The sequence below is a fragment of the Panthera tigris genome, chromosome B1 (genome assembly GCF_018350195.1).
Source record: "Panthera tigris isolate Pti1 chromosome B1, P.tigris_Pti1_mat1.1, whole genome shotgun sequence".
NCBI lineage: Eukaryota > Metazoa > Chordata > Mammalia > Carnivora > Felidae > Panthera > Panthera tigris.
The window spans coordinates 107,926,123-107,941,052 of record NC_056663.1 but is presented as its reverse complement, the minus strand read 5'-3'; the positions used below and the strand labels follow the sequence as shown (position 1 = coordinate 107,941,052).

General features: G+C 34.0%; 1 protein-coding gene across 6 annotated transcripts in view; it reads right to left on the bottom strand.

Annotated features, from left to right (window-relative positions):
* Nucleotides 1-14,930, bottom strand: part of LOC102948923 (bifunctional heparan sulfate N-deacetylase/N-sulfotransferase 4) — a 375,766-nt gene that overhangs the window by 228,323 nt on the left and 132,513 nt on the right. For all 6 annotated transcript variants that reach the window (XM_042984004.1, XM_042984005.1, XM_042984009.1 and 3 more), the window contains one exon: nucleotides 9,709-10,934. In XM_042984004.1, coding sequence (XP_042839938.1) covers nucleotides 9,709-10,686 — 978 coding nt within the window. In that variant the 5' untranslated portion in view covers nucleotides 10,687-10,934. The remainder of the gene's footprint in view (nucleotides 1-9,708; nucleotides 10,935-14,930) is intronic.

Sequence of the window (14,930 nt, the reverse complement as noted above, 5' to 3'; positions counted from 1 at the left end):
CAAGTTTTTGTTTTGTTTTGTTTTTCTTTTCAGACATTCTTTAGAAATTAAACCATTTTGTGGTATCTTTTGATGACTATCATAACAAAACATGGCTTTAGCTGAAGAGGATCATTATAATCTGAGCATTAATCACTATTTATATCATCATAGAGAATGAGAAAATATACAAAACTAATCAGAAAATATCCCCATGAATATCCCCAGGGCTTTTAGGCATTAACAATGAGATTTAAGAACTCTAAACTCTAATTGTTTCTCTACCTTGCTGAGACTTGGCTAGCTTGGTTGTTTTTACCAAAATATTTTCTAACATTTTCTCTTTCCCATGGAGACAATTGCTACATCTTAAATGGCAAAATAGAGCTCATGGACTTTAATTGTGTTCTTCCCCTGCTGTATCAAAAGATTGTTCTCTGCTCAGTAATTATGTTATACTGTAAACTAACCAAAGTGAGCACTCATGTTAGTGTTCGATCCATTACTATTTAATCTGTTTTGGGTGCAAATTAATTCAGGGAATGTCCAGTCTCAAATTAAAATCTAATATGTATACAAAAAAAAAAAACTTTAAAAAATATTCTGAGTAGACAATCCTCATTTGGTTAACAGGTCTTGTTTTAAAATGCACCTTTTAAATAAGTAATAATTTTTAAATGTTTTTGATGTTTATTTTTGAGAAAGAGAGAGAGAGAAAGAGTACAAGCTGGGGAAGGGGCAGAGAGAGAGGGAGACACAGAATCAGAAGCAGGCTCCAGGCTCTGAGCTGTCAGCACAAAGCCTGACATGGCCTGAACCCAGGAACCGTGAGATCATGACCTGAGCTGTAGTCAGATGTTCAACTGACTGAGCCACCCAGGCATCCCTAAATGTACTTTTTGTACATTGTAGTCAGAGGCTCAACCAACTGAACCACCCACGCGCCCCTAAAGAAGTAATAACTGATACCCAGAAAACAGGTTTAAATGAAAGTATGCCTCCAAAATCCTTGTTTACAACAACAACAACAACAACAACAACAACAAAACTAGACAAGTTCAGAATGAACACTGTCATCAAGAAAATAAAAACATAAGAACTAAATAAAAATATTTCATTAGAATATAATTAGAAGACCATTTTGAAAATTTAGAAAATATTTCCCATTAGAATGAGGATTTAGCTTTCTTGTTCTCTTTATACTTAATCCCTATATATCACTCCACATTTCAGGAATATTTATAACGAAGAGTTATTTGGTACATCTCACAGTCACATTAGTGAGGGGGGACATATTGCATTTCTTGTTCATCAAGAGGTCATAAATAAGAAGGAAAATATAATCCAAAATGCCAAATACCAGATAAATGATTGTGCCTTCTTTGTTGCATGAACACCATGCTATTCTCAATTGGACATTCCTTTAATTTTATTTCTCTGAAGACAGGCAGCACTTACTGATATTTCAGGCTTTTTTCCATATTATTAATGAAGAGGCTGTTCGGATGGCTACTCTCTTTGTATGTGAAACAGTTTTCTATGTAGGAAACTAACTTGTCATAATCTTGAGTTTATTACAGGACATCCAAAAGATACATTCAACCCGTATTTTTTTCTTCTTTGATTCATTTCCCTTTAGTGATCATCACTAAGTTTGCAAGTATTAAGCTTGATGATTTCTAAATCTAAACTGCCACCTCTGACAGTGTCTGAAAATTTAGATTTGCTTTTTTATTTATTTATTTATTTAAAAATTTTTTTTCAACGTTTTTTATTTATTTTTGGGACAGAGAGAGACAGAGCATGAACGGGGGAGGGGCAGAGAGAGAGGGAGACACAGAATCGGAAACAGGCTCCAGGCTCCGAGCCATCAGCCCAGAGCCTGATGCGGGGCTCGAACTCACAGACCGCGAGATCGTGACCTGGCTGAAGTCGGACGCTTAACCGACTGCGCCACCCAGGCGCCCCTAGATTTGCTTTTTTTAAATGCCTACATTTGGATATCCCATGTTAAATCATCAGACCTTAAACCAAACTCATTTTCCTGACACCTTTTCTTCTGCCTGATTCTGCATGTATTAATGGATATCCCCAGGAAAAACCATGATGCCACATCTCCACCTTTTTCTCTGCTCCCTCCATTGAGTATGTGCCCAAGTCCCATCAATTCTGCATGGGCTCTCCCAATCTCCCTGTTCCATCCTGACTACCACTGAGCTAAACTGAGTAAATCTTACAGGTCAGACTCTATCCTAGAAACTTTCCACTCCTTATCTTTCTAAAGGTTCACTACAATTCTAAGGACTGGGTCGCTTTACACTGCTGTCATGGATCTATAATCTGAGAATTGGAGAGGTTAATAAAGATGTTCAAAGTTAACTGGTTACTGCTGGCACTGAGACTCAAATCCAAACTCCCAGCACTGATTTCTAAAAGAAAGCTTAGACATTTATGACAGTTTGGGTGTGTTTGCTCTGCCACTTATTAGCTAGGTGGGTATCTTAATATTGTCAAGCCTCATTTTAATCATTCAGCAAATGTACAAAATATTTCCTCTTTAGTGTTGCTGTATTAAATGATATACTGCCTGTTAATCATTAGCACAGTGCTGAGTGTATATTAATATGCTAAATAAATCCTATTTTTAAAAATAAATAAGAATTATTATTTCTATATTGTTGCAATACATTTTTTGACAGGTCTCCACAAAAACATATCCCTCGTTCAAACAATATACTTTTCTTGATCCCAGCCCTGATCAGGTTACTTTCTGGCTTAAATTCTTCAGTGACTCAAATAGTATCCTTCTGTCAACAAAGCTCTATATTATGGCCACAACCAACATATTCAGCATTTAATAACACTGCTACCTCTTACTTTATCATCCAAGCAACACAGACAACTTACCATTCCCAAAAATATTCTGATATTTTTGGCCAGATATTAGCTTGGATTGATCCATTGACCATGAATATACTTCCTCTTCTTGATTTGCTAGTGTTCTGTCATACCATCACAGAGGACTCAGATGCCACCCCTCCATGAAATTTCCCTGATTCTTAGAATTAGGCCCTCTTTTTTTCCCATTGTCAACATTTTGTCTTGGTATATATTGCATTCTACCTTGTAATGCAGATAACTGGAAACATGTCCTGCCTATTCTAATGAAAACAAGAACTGAATATTTTATGTTTGTGTAAACTTTATAATAAAAAATGTGGAGCCCATAGGTGAGAAATAATGATTTGGACATTGAATTAAATTATTTTAAGTTAATAAACAAAATGTTAATGTTTTTAGTTAAATGCCCAATTTGGAGGGATATTACCAGTATATATTTTCTCTCTCTCTCTTTTTTTCATTCCATCATTTAAAAGTGCACTTTTATATAATTTTGGTAATTTTTTTTAAGTAGAGACATTATTTACTTCCATGAAGAAATATCTTTTGGAAGAGATAGTGTTCTCTTCCACTGACAAAGTCATATGTATGGTGCCACATGAAAAAGTTCAGAAGAAAAGAAAATCTGAGACATTTACATTATGATTATAAATAAAAGAAGGAAGGAGCTTTCTTTTTGAGAGAGAGAATGAGAGAAAGAGAGCACATGCAAGTTGGGGAGGGGTAGAAAGAGAGGGAGAGAGAGAATCTTAAGCATGCATAGCATGGAGCCCTGAAAAGAGCCCAGCGCGAAGCCCCATGTGGAGCTCGATGCAGGACTCCATCTCATGACTGTGAGATCATGAAATGAGCTGAAATCAAGAGTAGGGCACTTAACCCACTGAACCACCCAGGCATCCAGGAAATTTTTTTTATTAAATACCTCCATATAGTGGCTGTCCTCTTCCAAGCTTGGAAACAAAACTCAAATTTTGTCTGAGTTTTCTGAACTCACTACTGACTTTGACAAAATACATTATATAGAGCATATCTTTTCAGCCAAGACAAACTCAAATTACAAAAATATTTTAATTGACACAGTGATTCTAACTAAGTTTATACAGAAAATGAATCATTCCTATGATAAGCCTCCGACAGTGTCTGTTTTTCTTTTGAACCAATTGAGCAACTTGAAATGGTATAATTATTGCAGCTGGGCATCTAAGGATTCCATGAGAAACTAAATGTAGCTCTTCCCTTACAGTCCTAAGAATTCTAGATCATTGTCAGGGCTGCAATTTCAGCAGGTCTAACTGATGGCTCCTCTCTTCTGCATAGGGTTATTTTATGCTTGAGCTCCTGCCTTCCAAGTTCCTTGTCATGTTCCCTATGTTGATCTCCAGGTTGTCATATATTGTCAAATCTTACTCTTCTATAATTGGGCCACTGCCTTCTGTGCCATTTTTTCTCAGATAGAAGACTATTTTTGCCTACAGACTAATCCCAGGATTGAGTATCTTCAGTTTGTTGTGAAATATCTTGATAAGATCTGATCCTACTTGCCTGGGCCACTACCCAGCTGTTATGCTACACTTAACTGATTACATGTCTTGCTCACCTACTTAGAAACTGCCAAACAACTTTCAGATGCTGCTTGCTTGATTGTCTGACTGGGCCATCCATCCAACTCCTACTGTCTGGACTGTTCTGCATTGCTGGATCTACACTGGTTAATATGTTAAATCTGGATTCCATTTACCACATATAATTTTTACTTTTCAGCTCCCTTTTTTGATAATGACTCCATTCAGTCTAGGATATCAAGCATTCTAAAAAAATTTTTTTCTATTAATTTGTCAGATGTAGCAATATGTTTCAGTCATAATGTTAAAATGTTATAAAACTAATCTTTCAATTACCAATATAGCTTCTCATCTTCTGTGCTGATATTCATAGCATCAATAATTTCTTATTTTATTAGATCACAACTTTAGAAATCATAAGTTTTTTTTTCTTTTCTCTTCCAACCTTATTCAAATGATTAATCAAGATTTTGAAATTTTCTTTTATGATAGATTTCTTCTTTCCTATTCATAGCAACCTTGTCCCTCTTAAATGTCATAATTCCTACAAAAGTTTGAACTGAGATTTTATTTAAATATTTACATTAATAATATAAAAAATTGCCAAAATATTTTCATTGTATCATTTTCTTGTGTAAAAGAGACTTTCACATAGCTATTGGACCTAACCCTAAATCATTTACCTGTAGTGTAAGATCTTTTATTAATTGTCTCCTTTATATCTATTAACTTAACATCTTTCATGTATCGGTCATTCAATTTGCACAATTTCTTTTGCACTTTAAATTTTTGAACATATGATTTTCAGTTCAGGAAATATGTAGTCAAATAAGTGCATGATAACATCCATATTAAGATATCACTAAATTGTTTTATCTGGATCAATTCTTAACCCTAGTCTAGGTACAGATTCATTAAAAACAATATGGGGGGCAGGGAGGAGAGAAGAAAAGAAAAAAAAAACAATTAGCTTGCTAACCGTTTGTTTTTAGACTCTAGGTTTACAACATAGATTTTTTTTCTAGTTCTGACTCTACTTAAAATGTACAAACAACTCGTTTTGAGACAAACCACAAAACTACTCAAATTACTTTTCTTAATGTAGTAACTCAAGTCTATGACTAATTTAGTCCTGCATCCACCAAACAGTTAAAGACAGTGCAATAATTGTCAATGAAGTATTTTCAAATCATGTCTAAGTTTTCTTGCTATATACTTTCTCAAAAGTACATGTATAAGAAAACTTGTCTCACTGTCTAATGTTGAAGTTGGCTCATGTGCATGAGGATGCTAAGTGAGAGTTAAGGTCAGTGATTATTCAGGGACTCAATTTAAAGAGAAATCACCACCTACCAGGGTCATTAGGACATGTGTCACTTTCTCATAAGAAGTAGGACTTAAGGTATCTTTTGAAATATGGGTCAATTCAGGAAACATATTTTAGTCAAAGCACAGAAACTGAGAGGTCAAGTAGACATGAACAAGCTACAGCTGAGGGATAGACAGGGGCTAGCCTACTACAAGCAGTGTGTTTTGAGAAGTATTACAAATAAATGTTGAAAAGGTAAATTGAACTGGATCATATAGAACTTTAAATAAGAATGTCAGATTTATTACACATATACTGTTTTAGATATAGTCTTGTATACAGTAGATGTTCAATAAATGAATAAATTAATTTTCTCAAGAAGTGTAAAGACATATAAAAATGCTAATAGTGATGCTTACTGCCAACAGAAAAAATACAAGAGGTCACAAAATTGATTAAAGTACCAAAATTATTGGTAGAATCAAAAATAATTCTGATTTCATTGTCCATATGGAAGCTTACATTTACCATGTTCATGTTTTCAAAGCCCTCATTGGGAAAAAAAAAAAACATTTATTCTGTCTTAGGAAACTATGAAAAAAGAATATATTATCTTAATTCTACCAAACATCTATGACTATACCAAATGTTTCAACCAAGGGTAAACCATTTCCCACAGAAATATAATTAGTTGACTGCAAGAAGTTTTTTAAAATTAAAACTTTAATAATCAGGATGGCCTTTATTATTTTTGCTTACATACATGTAATTAAGGCCATTATGAAAAAAATTTGTTTTCAAAACTAGGAAAGAATAAATCCAAGTGTTTAAGACACCACTCTAAATAACCTGAGGTCATACTGCTAATAGAACCTTAGATGTACAGGAATATTTTCTGATTGCCTTGAAGATTACACAGAAATATTCCCAGGTCAAAACATGACCATATTTTCTGACTTTACTGATAGCTAATATTTTACAAACTTTTGAAATATAATTCTAGAAGATTATATACATGAATAATTTCTTCTATCTTGAGGGTTTGTTTTTAAGTTTATTTATTTTGAGAGAGAGAGAGAAAGAGAGAGAGCATGAGCCGGGGAGGGACAGAGAGAGAAGGAGAGAGAATCTCAAGCAGGCTGTGTGCTGTCAGCTCAGTTTGTGATCATGACCTAAGTCAAAATCAAGAGGGACGCTTAAGCGACTGAGCCACCCAGGCGCCCCTCTTAAGTTTTTACACATGCAATAAAATTTTGGCAGCAATTAGATGATAGTTACTGCACCTGCGTGAGCTTAATTTTGCTTGCCTTGGAAATGAACACACTAATTTCTGTCTCAGTGGCTTTGGATGGAGGAAGGCATGATGAAATCAAATAAAATATGCAAGTTTCTAAAAGAAGCTAGATCTACGGTAGCTTGGGTCAGGCAGAACCATGTAGTGAAAAGAATGCGGGTTTTCAAGTTCGATTAAAAGAAAACATGTGCTCTTTTTATTGCATCAAATGTTGTACCTTAAAAATGCTAATTCTTTAGCAGTATGATCGTGAATCTCTATCTCAAAATGGGAAAATGTGCTCAAGCTAAAATACACTAATATATTTTTTGTCAATAGCGTGAGGTGGTATTGCACACAAAGGTGTGTTTGTTGTTAAATGCTCCCAGCTATATACTCCAGGTCTAATTGTGTGAATGGCCCAAGAAGAGTCCAGTCATGTATATAACCAATAATTTTCAAACACAACTCTCCAGCTTTCCTAAATGTGTTCTGTTGAGGAACAGAGTACCTCTACTCTCATTTCAGTATAATAGAGAAAAATGTCAGCAGCCATGCAATACCTCTGCTTTAGAAAATTTGGGCAGAGTTTGAAGGAGGACAGATTTCTCCTCATCTTTACCAAAGTATAAGATTAAATGCTACAATACCAGAAAAGGACATGACAATGAAGAACATGAGAGCATTAAGAACTTTTCTACACATAATTTAAAATTTTTCCCACAAAATCATATTAATCCAAAAAATAAGGTCAAAATAAAAATCAAATGCCAAGGACTGGGACTAGAATTTTTATATTTGGAAAGTTGTATTTCCTCTTGACCTTTAATTAACTAAGAGGGTAATAACCCTCAGTTCCAATCAATTTTCTGATACTCTTTGATTAATAGTTCTGAGGAAGAACCAGCAACAACACCAAAAGGGGCATGAAAAAGTATTTTTTTCAAAGTGACAGTCAGGGTGTGTGAGTGTGTGTGTGTGGGTGGGTGTGTGTTGAGTGTATAATTAAGATACATGTGCACATACACACACTCTCTCTCTCTCTCTATATATATATATGTATATATATATGTATGTGTATATATATATGTATATATATATGTATGTGTATATATATATATGTATATATAGACACACACACACACATACACATACACATACAATCTTTCTGATCCTTTCTCTGCCTGTGACATTGTTCCAGTTTTGTTAAATTTCAGTATTCCATTATTGTTTGGGGTTATGTTACTTAAAAAGTCATCAGTGAATACTGTATAGTGGTGAATAGTTATTTGTAAGTTTTTATTGAGAGTAAGTGAAATAGCTGAATTTAGGCTGGAAAAGTTTGTTAGAGTCATAAAGTTTTTCAACTCATATACTTTGTTAAATTGAAATTAGGAAACCCTCTCCTTTTAGGGTTTCAGGATACGAATCACTTGAGAAACTTTTGAAACATATAACGCTTGTTTATGATACTGAAATAAATATAAAACTACAGTTTATATTAATTAAAGGAATAGTAAATACAAAACAAGTAAGAAAGAAACAGAAAAATCTAGACAGAACTCAAGGGGCATCATTTAATCCCTTTACAACAATGTCCAAAATGAAGTATTTGGGTACCAGTCAAGTGATGCTTCATTTGGTGGCTCATTAAAAATAGAGGCCACCGGTTCACATGTACTTTGAACATTTTTAGAAAGTGAACTTACTTCACTGGTTTTAATCATGTCTTACTACTTGGTCATAAGGCCTCAGGATAGGAAAATGCTGTCATTTTGAAGTAGTATTGAGGTTTCATCTTTGGAGGATAAAAAGCCTAACAGCAGGAATAAAAAATGATATGATCTTTATAATCTTTAGTTCTTTTATAATTTTAAGTTGTGTCGTATTATTTCTGTTTGTAGTTTGCTACAATTATTTGTCCAGGAATGAATTTAGTTACATACAGGACAAGATAGGCACAAATGAGAATACTGAATCAAGATTAAAAAAAAAGAAGGAATTATTCTTAGAATTACCTACCTAACCTAGTATACCATATTTGGCTTTTTGTTTATCTAGTAACAATCGCAAGGTTAATTTGTTATAAAGTCAAACACTGTTGTGTTACCCAAAACAATATGATAAATTTATAAAAGAGATAATAAGGGAAGAGTTCTGAGTTCAAGTCCAATACGCATTCTCTATAAAACTACATTTTTGCTCATATCTACATTTACAAGTATATTAACATTTCATGTAAACAAACACTATGCTTACTTGAAGTTACAAGAGGTACTTCTCCATCTTGTATTTCAACCACCACTGTCAAACCCAAGGAGGGCAGGGGATCAGTCGAAGAATCGAGTTTTATGACTATATGGGTCTCACTGCTACAAACTGCAACATGTGCTAGAAGGAGAAAGCCAGTTCTACAGAGTTCTTGAGCAAGGTCTAAGAAGAGCAAGGAAATTAATTGTAAATATTCTTTGGGATATTGTAGTTCTATCCCCTACAAAGCATCTGGGGTATGTGTGTGAGGAATAGTTAAGGCTTAGTTCAATATTTTTAATGCCTATTTTATTTCAAACATACTGCATCTTAAAACTTTGCATAAGTAGGAATCTAAAATATTCAAAATTACATTTTATTAATACCACAGTTAGTGAAACAAAAATTACGATGTTATTTATAAATGTTCTTACCTTTACATCTTTGACATTCATCCTTGTTCCCTCTTTCCCAACAAAGATATCATCAATGTCCACAAGGATGTACCTGTCCAAGGACAGTGTCAGCCTCTTCCCTGACAAGAAGGAGATGGCATCTATGAAGATGAGCTTGTGTAGCCAAAAGTTTAAGTTGTTGCCAAAAAGAACGCGCTGAATTCCATCATGAAGCCCCAGATCCTGAATCACTGTCGCATAGAGTGGTTTGCTGGATGAGGATGAAAGGAATTTTTCTGTCTGTAATTCAGTTAAAAGCACAGGCTGGTAGGTTGAATGATTATATTGGAAAATACTCCAGTCTTCCCCAGGAAGAGGGCCTTTCTCAACCTTGGGGGCTTTGGTAATATGCAGCAAAGGAGACTGAGGGTTGACAAAACAGTCCTTTAGAGCTAGATTATTGAAAAGGTTTAATGGAAAGCCTTTTAATTGTGTACTTGGTAAGCTGTTCTCATTGGCTTTATGAAAACCAATTATACTAACACTGTATTCCACACAGTATTTTTCTAAAAGCTCTCGATTCCATGAGTCCATGCTGACATACTTCAGAATATTTTCATAAATAACTAAAATGTATTTCCCTTTGCCATTATCTGTAAGAGGAGGTATATCCCCCTTGCCAGGGGCAATGACCATTTGGTACTGAAATCGGCTAGACTCCAAGATAGCTATGATATCTTGACCAAGTTGAGAATATTGGCTCTCCACAAATAGGAGGACAGTAGGATCAGTTTTGGATGTATCAATAGGTTTAACTGTTTTCAGCTCCATTGACCGATATGGTAGAATTTTGATGTCAGCACATTCTGCTTCTGCAGTGGTTTCAATAACAGTCATTTCCTGTTTATAGCCAGAGTAGAGGAAATAGGCAGAAATGACAATGCTCACCAAACAAAAGGTAGCTAAAAGAACAATCAATGTTCGAAAACTTCTCCGAAGCTTCACAATAAGATTCATTTTTTAAAATACTGCTTTGTAAGTTTTTTCCAATTTCTTTTTCTAAAGTGCCATAGTGAATAAAGTATGAGATGGTGCAATTATCACTTCCCAAAAGTTCATGTAACCATTGCAAACCATGTAAAATGTTTGAAGGGATCACAAGTAAGTTAAAGCTGGAAGACAATGGACCAGGAGAGCAAAAGTTGAAGAAGGGATTTTGAGTATGTCCAATACCAAAGACTGATGCAGAATCCTTTAAACATTATCTGAAAAAAAGGAGAAATGTAATGACTAAGACAGAAATATAAATACAAATGTTTATGTGATATGGATGCTTATATATAAGAAAAATACATATCAAAGATAATTTTAGTGTGTTAATATGCTAAAATATTAATAGCTTAAAGTTTACAGTCTAGGTTTTTACTATTAGAGTAGATTTTTTTCATGTCTTCAAGAATACAGATTCCTATTTCATTTTGCCAAAGAAAGAGATCATTTTTCAAACTAGTCATCTCAAAAAAAAAAAAAAAAAAAGACTTAAGAGAGGCATCTGGGTGGCTTGGTTGGTTAAGCGCACCACTCCTGATTTCTTTTAGCTTAGGTCATGATCTTATGGATTGGTGAGTTCAAGACCCACATCAGGCTCTGTCCTGACAGCTCGGAGGGAGCCTGCTCGGAGGGAGGTAGGTAGAAAGAGCCTACCCTTTCTCTCTCTGCCCCACTTCCCCCTCTCTCAAAATAAATAAATAAACTTATAAAAGAGAGAGCTAAGAAAGAAAGTTTTAGTGTAAAATGTTAATAACCATAAAGATTGCTTCTATAGGACTGGTAAACATTATTTACATAAAGAATTAGAAAATCAAATATTTGTGTATGAGTTGGAACAGGGAAACATGTTCTAAGTGTCTGCTAAGTATCTGGAGTGCCAAGCTGAGGGAATGATTTTGTCTTAAGTATATACAGTTGTTACAGGTTTTTCCCTTTAATAACACATCCTTTTCTGAAGTTGCAGGGAGACACTTGGTCTTCTTCACCATACCAGCCAAAATACACAGGATTTCTCTTTCTCTATTCTTAGAAGCAAAGTGATGGAGGAGCTATAGGAGAAAGAACAAAATGGGAACAACCATCCTCAGACCCCTCTAATGAGAGGCCAGGAAGCCTAGATGAGAAGAAAAGCTTTGACATGTTTGTCTTAAAGCACATTCTAAATTTGGCTTGCCCCTATAATCGAAATTAAATTTGAATTTTTATTCATTATTAATAAATTTATTATTTTAATGTAATTATAATATTGACATTATATTAATTATTAACATTATTAATTATAATTATTATTAATACATTATGATTTAAAATAAATTATAATTTAATAGTTAAATTATAATTTATTCATTATTAAATTTTATCTAATAATCATATGTTCTATTTCCATATCACTTTCTTTAGTTCAAAAGAAAAAGAATGTAGAGAGAATTAAAAAAATTTTTCCCCAAATGGCTTTACCACAAATGGATATAATTTTCCATTATTCTATTTTATTTGTTTTGATGGATGACTCTAATTTTTAGTGAATTGCTTTCTATAAAAAATTTTCTTAATTCTCAAAACTGGTTTAGACTATGGAATTTTCAAATTCCCAGTTTACCAAACTCTTGTCAAACTAGTAGAAAACAATCAAAAAAGTTCATGTTTTCAATTTGTGACACATATACTTTAATACACAATAATACTATTGACATACAACATCACAGAAAATCAAATTAACATGTAATATGAGTTGTATATTATACATATTGTATCATTTTGTAAATATTTTATAGGTTTTTGGTTTTTTTTTTAATTTGAAGAACCTGTGTAATTAATAGCTATTAATGATTAAAAGATTATTAAACTATGGAGCATCTGGGTGACTCTTTGGTTGAGCATCCAGTCTCAGCTCAGGTCATGACCATGATATCGCAGTTAGTGAGTTTGAGCCCCACCTGCCCTGCGATTGCTCTGTGATGAAAGTGCACTTTGGATCCTCTGTTCCCATCTCTCTCTGCCTCTCCTCTTTCTCAAACACAAATAAATGGACATCAAAAAAAGATTATTAGACTAAATGATTAAACTATAATATGATACTACTCCCATTTTATATTTTTATGTTCTGATGTTCTGAAATACATTTTTCCTGGTAATTTAAATAAAATTCAACAGTTGGATAACGTTTGTCTATGCCTTAGATTTTGGGAAAAAATAAAAACAACCTCAAATATCCACAATTAAAAATTTTTAAATTTCTACCAAACATTTCAATTCTTCAGATTCTATTTATATATAGACTTGAATTTTTACCAATTTGAAAAATCCCCCTAGTGGTTTCATATTTACTTTAAAGAAAAATTAACTTCCATGTTAGGCACTTACTAATACTGCTATCAAAAATAATTATTTAAGATAATTATTTGATCTCCAAAAACTTTTCAAGTATCAAAATACTCTATTCTCTATAAACAAACTGAATTGTATTTTAATAAAAGAAATGAAATACAGCAATGAAAAGGTTTTGGTTTGATTAAAATGTACAAATCAATTATGCTGTATCCTCTAGTTTTGTGTATATATGAACATGGCCATAAAGTTCATTTTAAAACTAAAAATTAAATTAAACAATATGTATAATAAATATTGAAAAATTTGAAATTCGCCAAAGGAAATTATGCAGTCTTATATTATATCTACTGCTAGATTTCTCCAAGCTCATGTATTTGGTTTTAAAATCCGTTAAGTGTACAGGGAATTAGCTCCATCCCCACCCCACCCCATCCCCTGGATCACCCACAAGAACAGACTAATTCACATACTTTGTGGGTTTGCTTAGTATTTTAAGAGGCAATTTAGTAAGGAATTTAAAAAATGGATGACACTACTTTGTTAAATCCTTATCTATTCTGACATTAAAGATGTGATTTTTATTTTTGAATACACAAAGGATGAGATGTCAGTTTTGCATATTAGAATGGCTCATCTTAATATGTAATAGTGAAAAAAAATTAAAAAGCATATGGAACTAGAATCTGCCAACCAAAAGAATAAATAAAATTTAAATATGACATTTATTTAACATTAATATGTTCAGAGTTAGAAGAATGAGAGATACATATTATCACCATTGTGGATATGTGAGTTTGAATGTGAACGTGTGTGTGTGTGTGTGTGTGTGTGTGTATTTTAACCTAAGGACTTATCCTTCTTCCCATTCAGTCCTCCCACTTATCCTTCCCTAACAAAAATTAGGCAGTGCAAGTGAGAAGTCTGGAAAATAAAAGATGGTAAACCAGAGATGTTTACTTATGTCCTATGCCTGAGACAGAAGAGGTTTGGCATTGTTTGGGATGCCAAAGCAATGCAGTCTGTGATTTGCCTGAATCTCTTGTTGTGAAGTAATAGAAAAAAAATATGTATATACACACACATACATGTGTATCTGTCCTCCTGTTGCTGGCAAAAAGCTCCTAAAAGACTTGTTATTTCCTATAATAAGAGCACTAAGAGCATCTTTAGATATAATATTTGGTTTTTGACACTGGTTCCTGACACAGAGCTCCTAAAGTTCTTGGAATTTCCTGGGTGAGAGCAGTATCTTTTGTTCTAATGAGGCAATGCTTGGTGGGTTCCTGGTGGTCACTAAAAAGACCACGCCCTGTTTAGATGCTTAGAACTTTTAGCCTCACCCTCATCCTACAGGAAGGGGAGAGGGACTGGAAACTAAGTCAATAATGGATCATGCCTACATGATGAAGCCTCCATAAAATTCCCAAGGTTTTGGGATCTGGAGAGCTTCCAGGTTGGTGAACATATCCACAAATGTGGATGCACCCCAACTCCATAGGGACAGAAACTCTTGCGCTTAGGACCCTACCATACTTTATCTTATGTATCTCTTTATCTGGCTGTTCATCTGTATCTTTTATCATACAGTAAATTGGTAAATGAAATAAGTGGTTCCCTAAGTTTTGTGACTTTCCTAGCAAACCATCAAATCCGAATCCAAGGTGAGGTCATAAGAACCTCTGATTTGTCTCAAAGTCAGAGTGGTTGTGGAAAACCTGGGGACCTACAACTTGCAATTGGTATCTTCAGAAGGTGAGGGGCAGTGTCCTAGGACTGAGCCCTAAACATGTGGGGTCTGAAATAACTCTGGTTAGTGCCAGATTGAATTGAATTGTAGGACAACCAATCGGTGTCACAAAGCATTGCCCCATATATCTGGA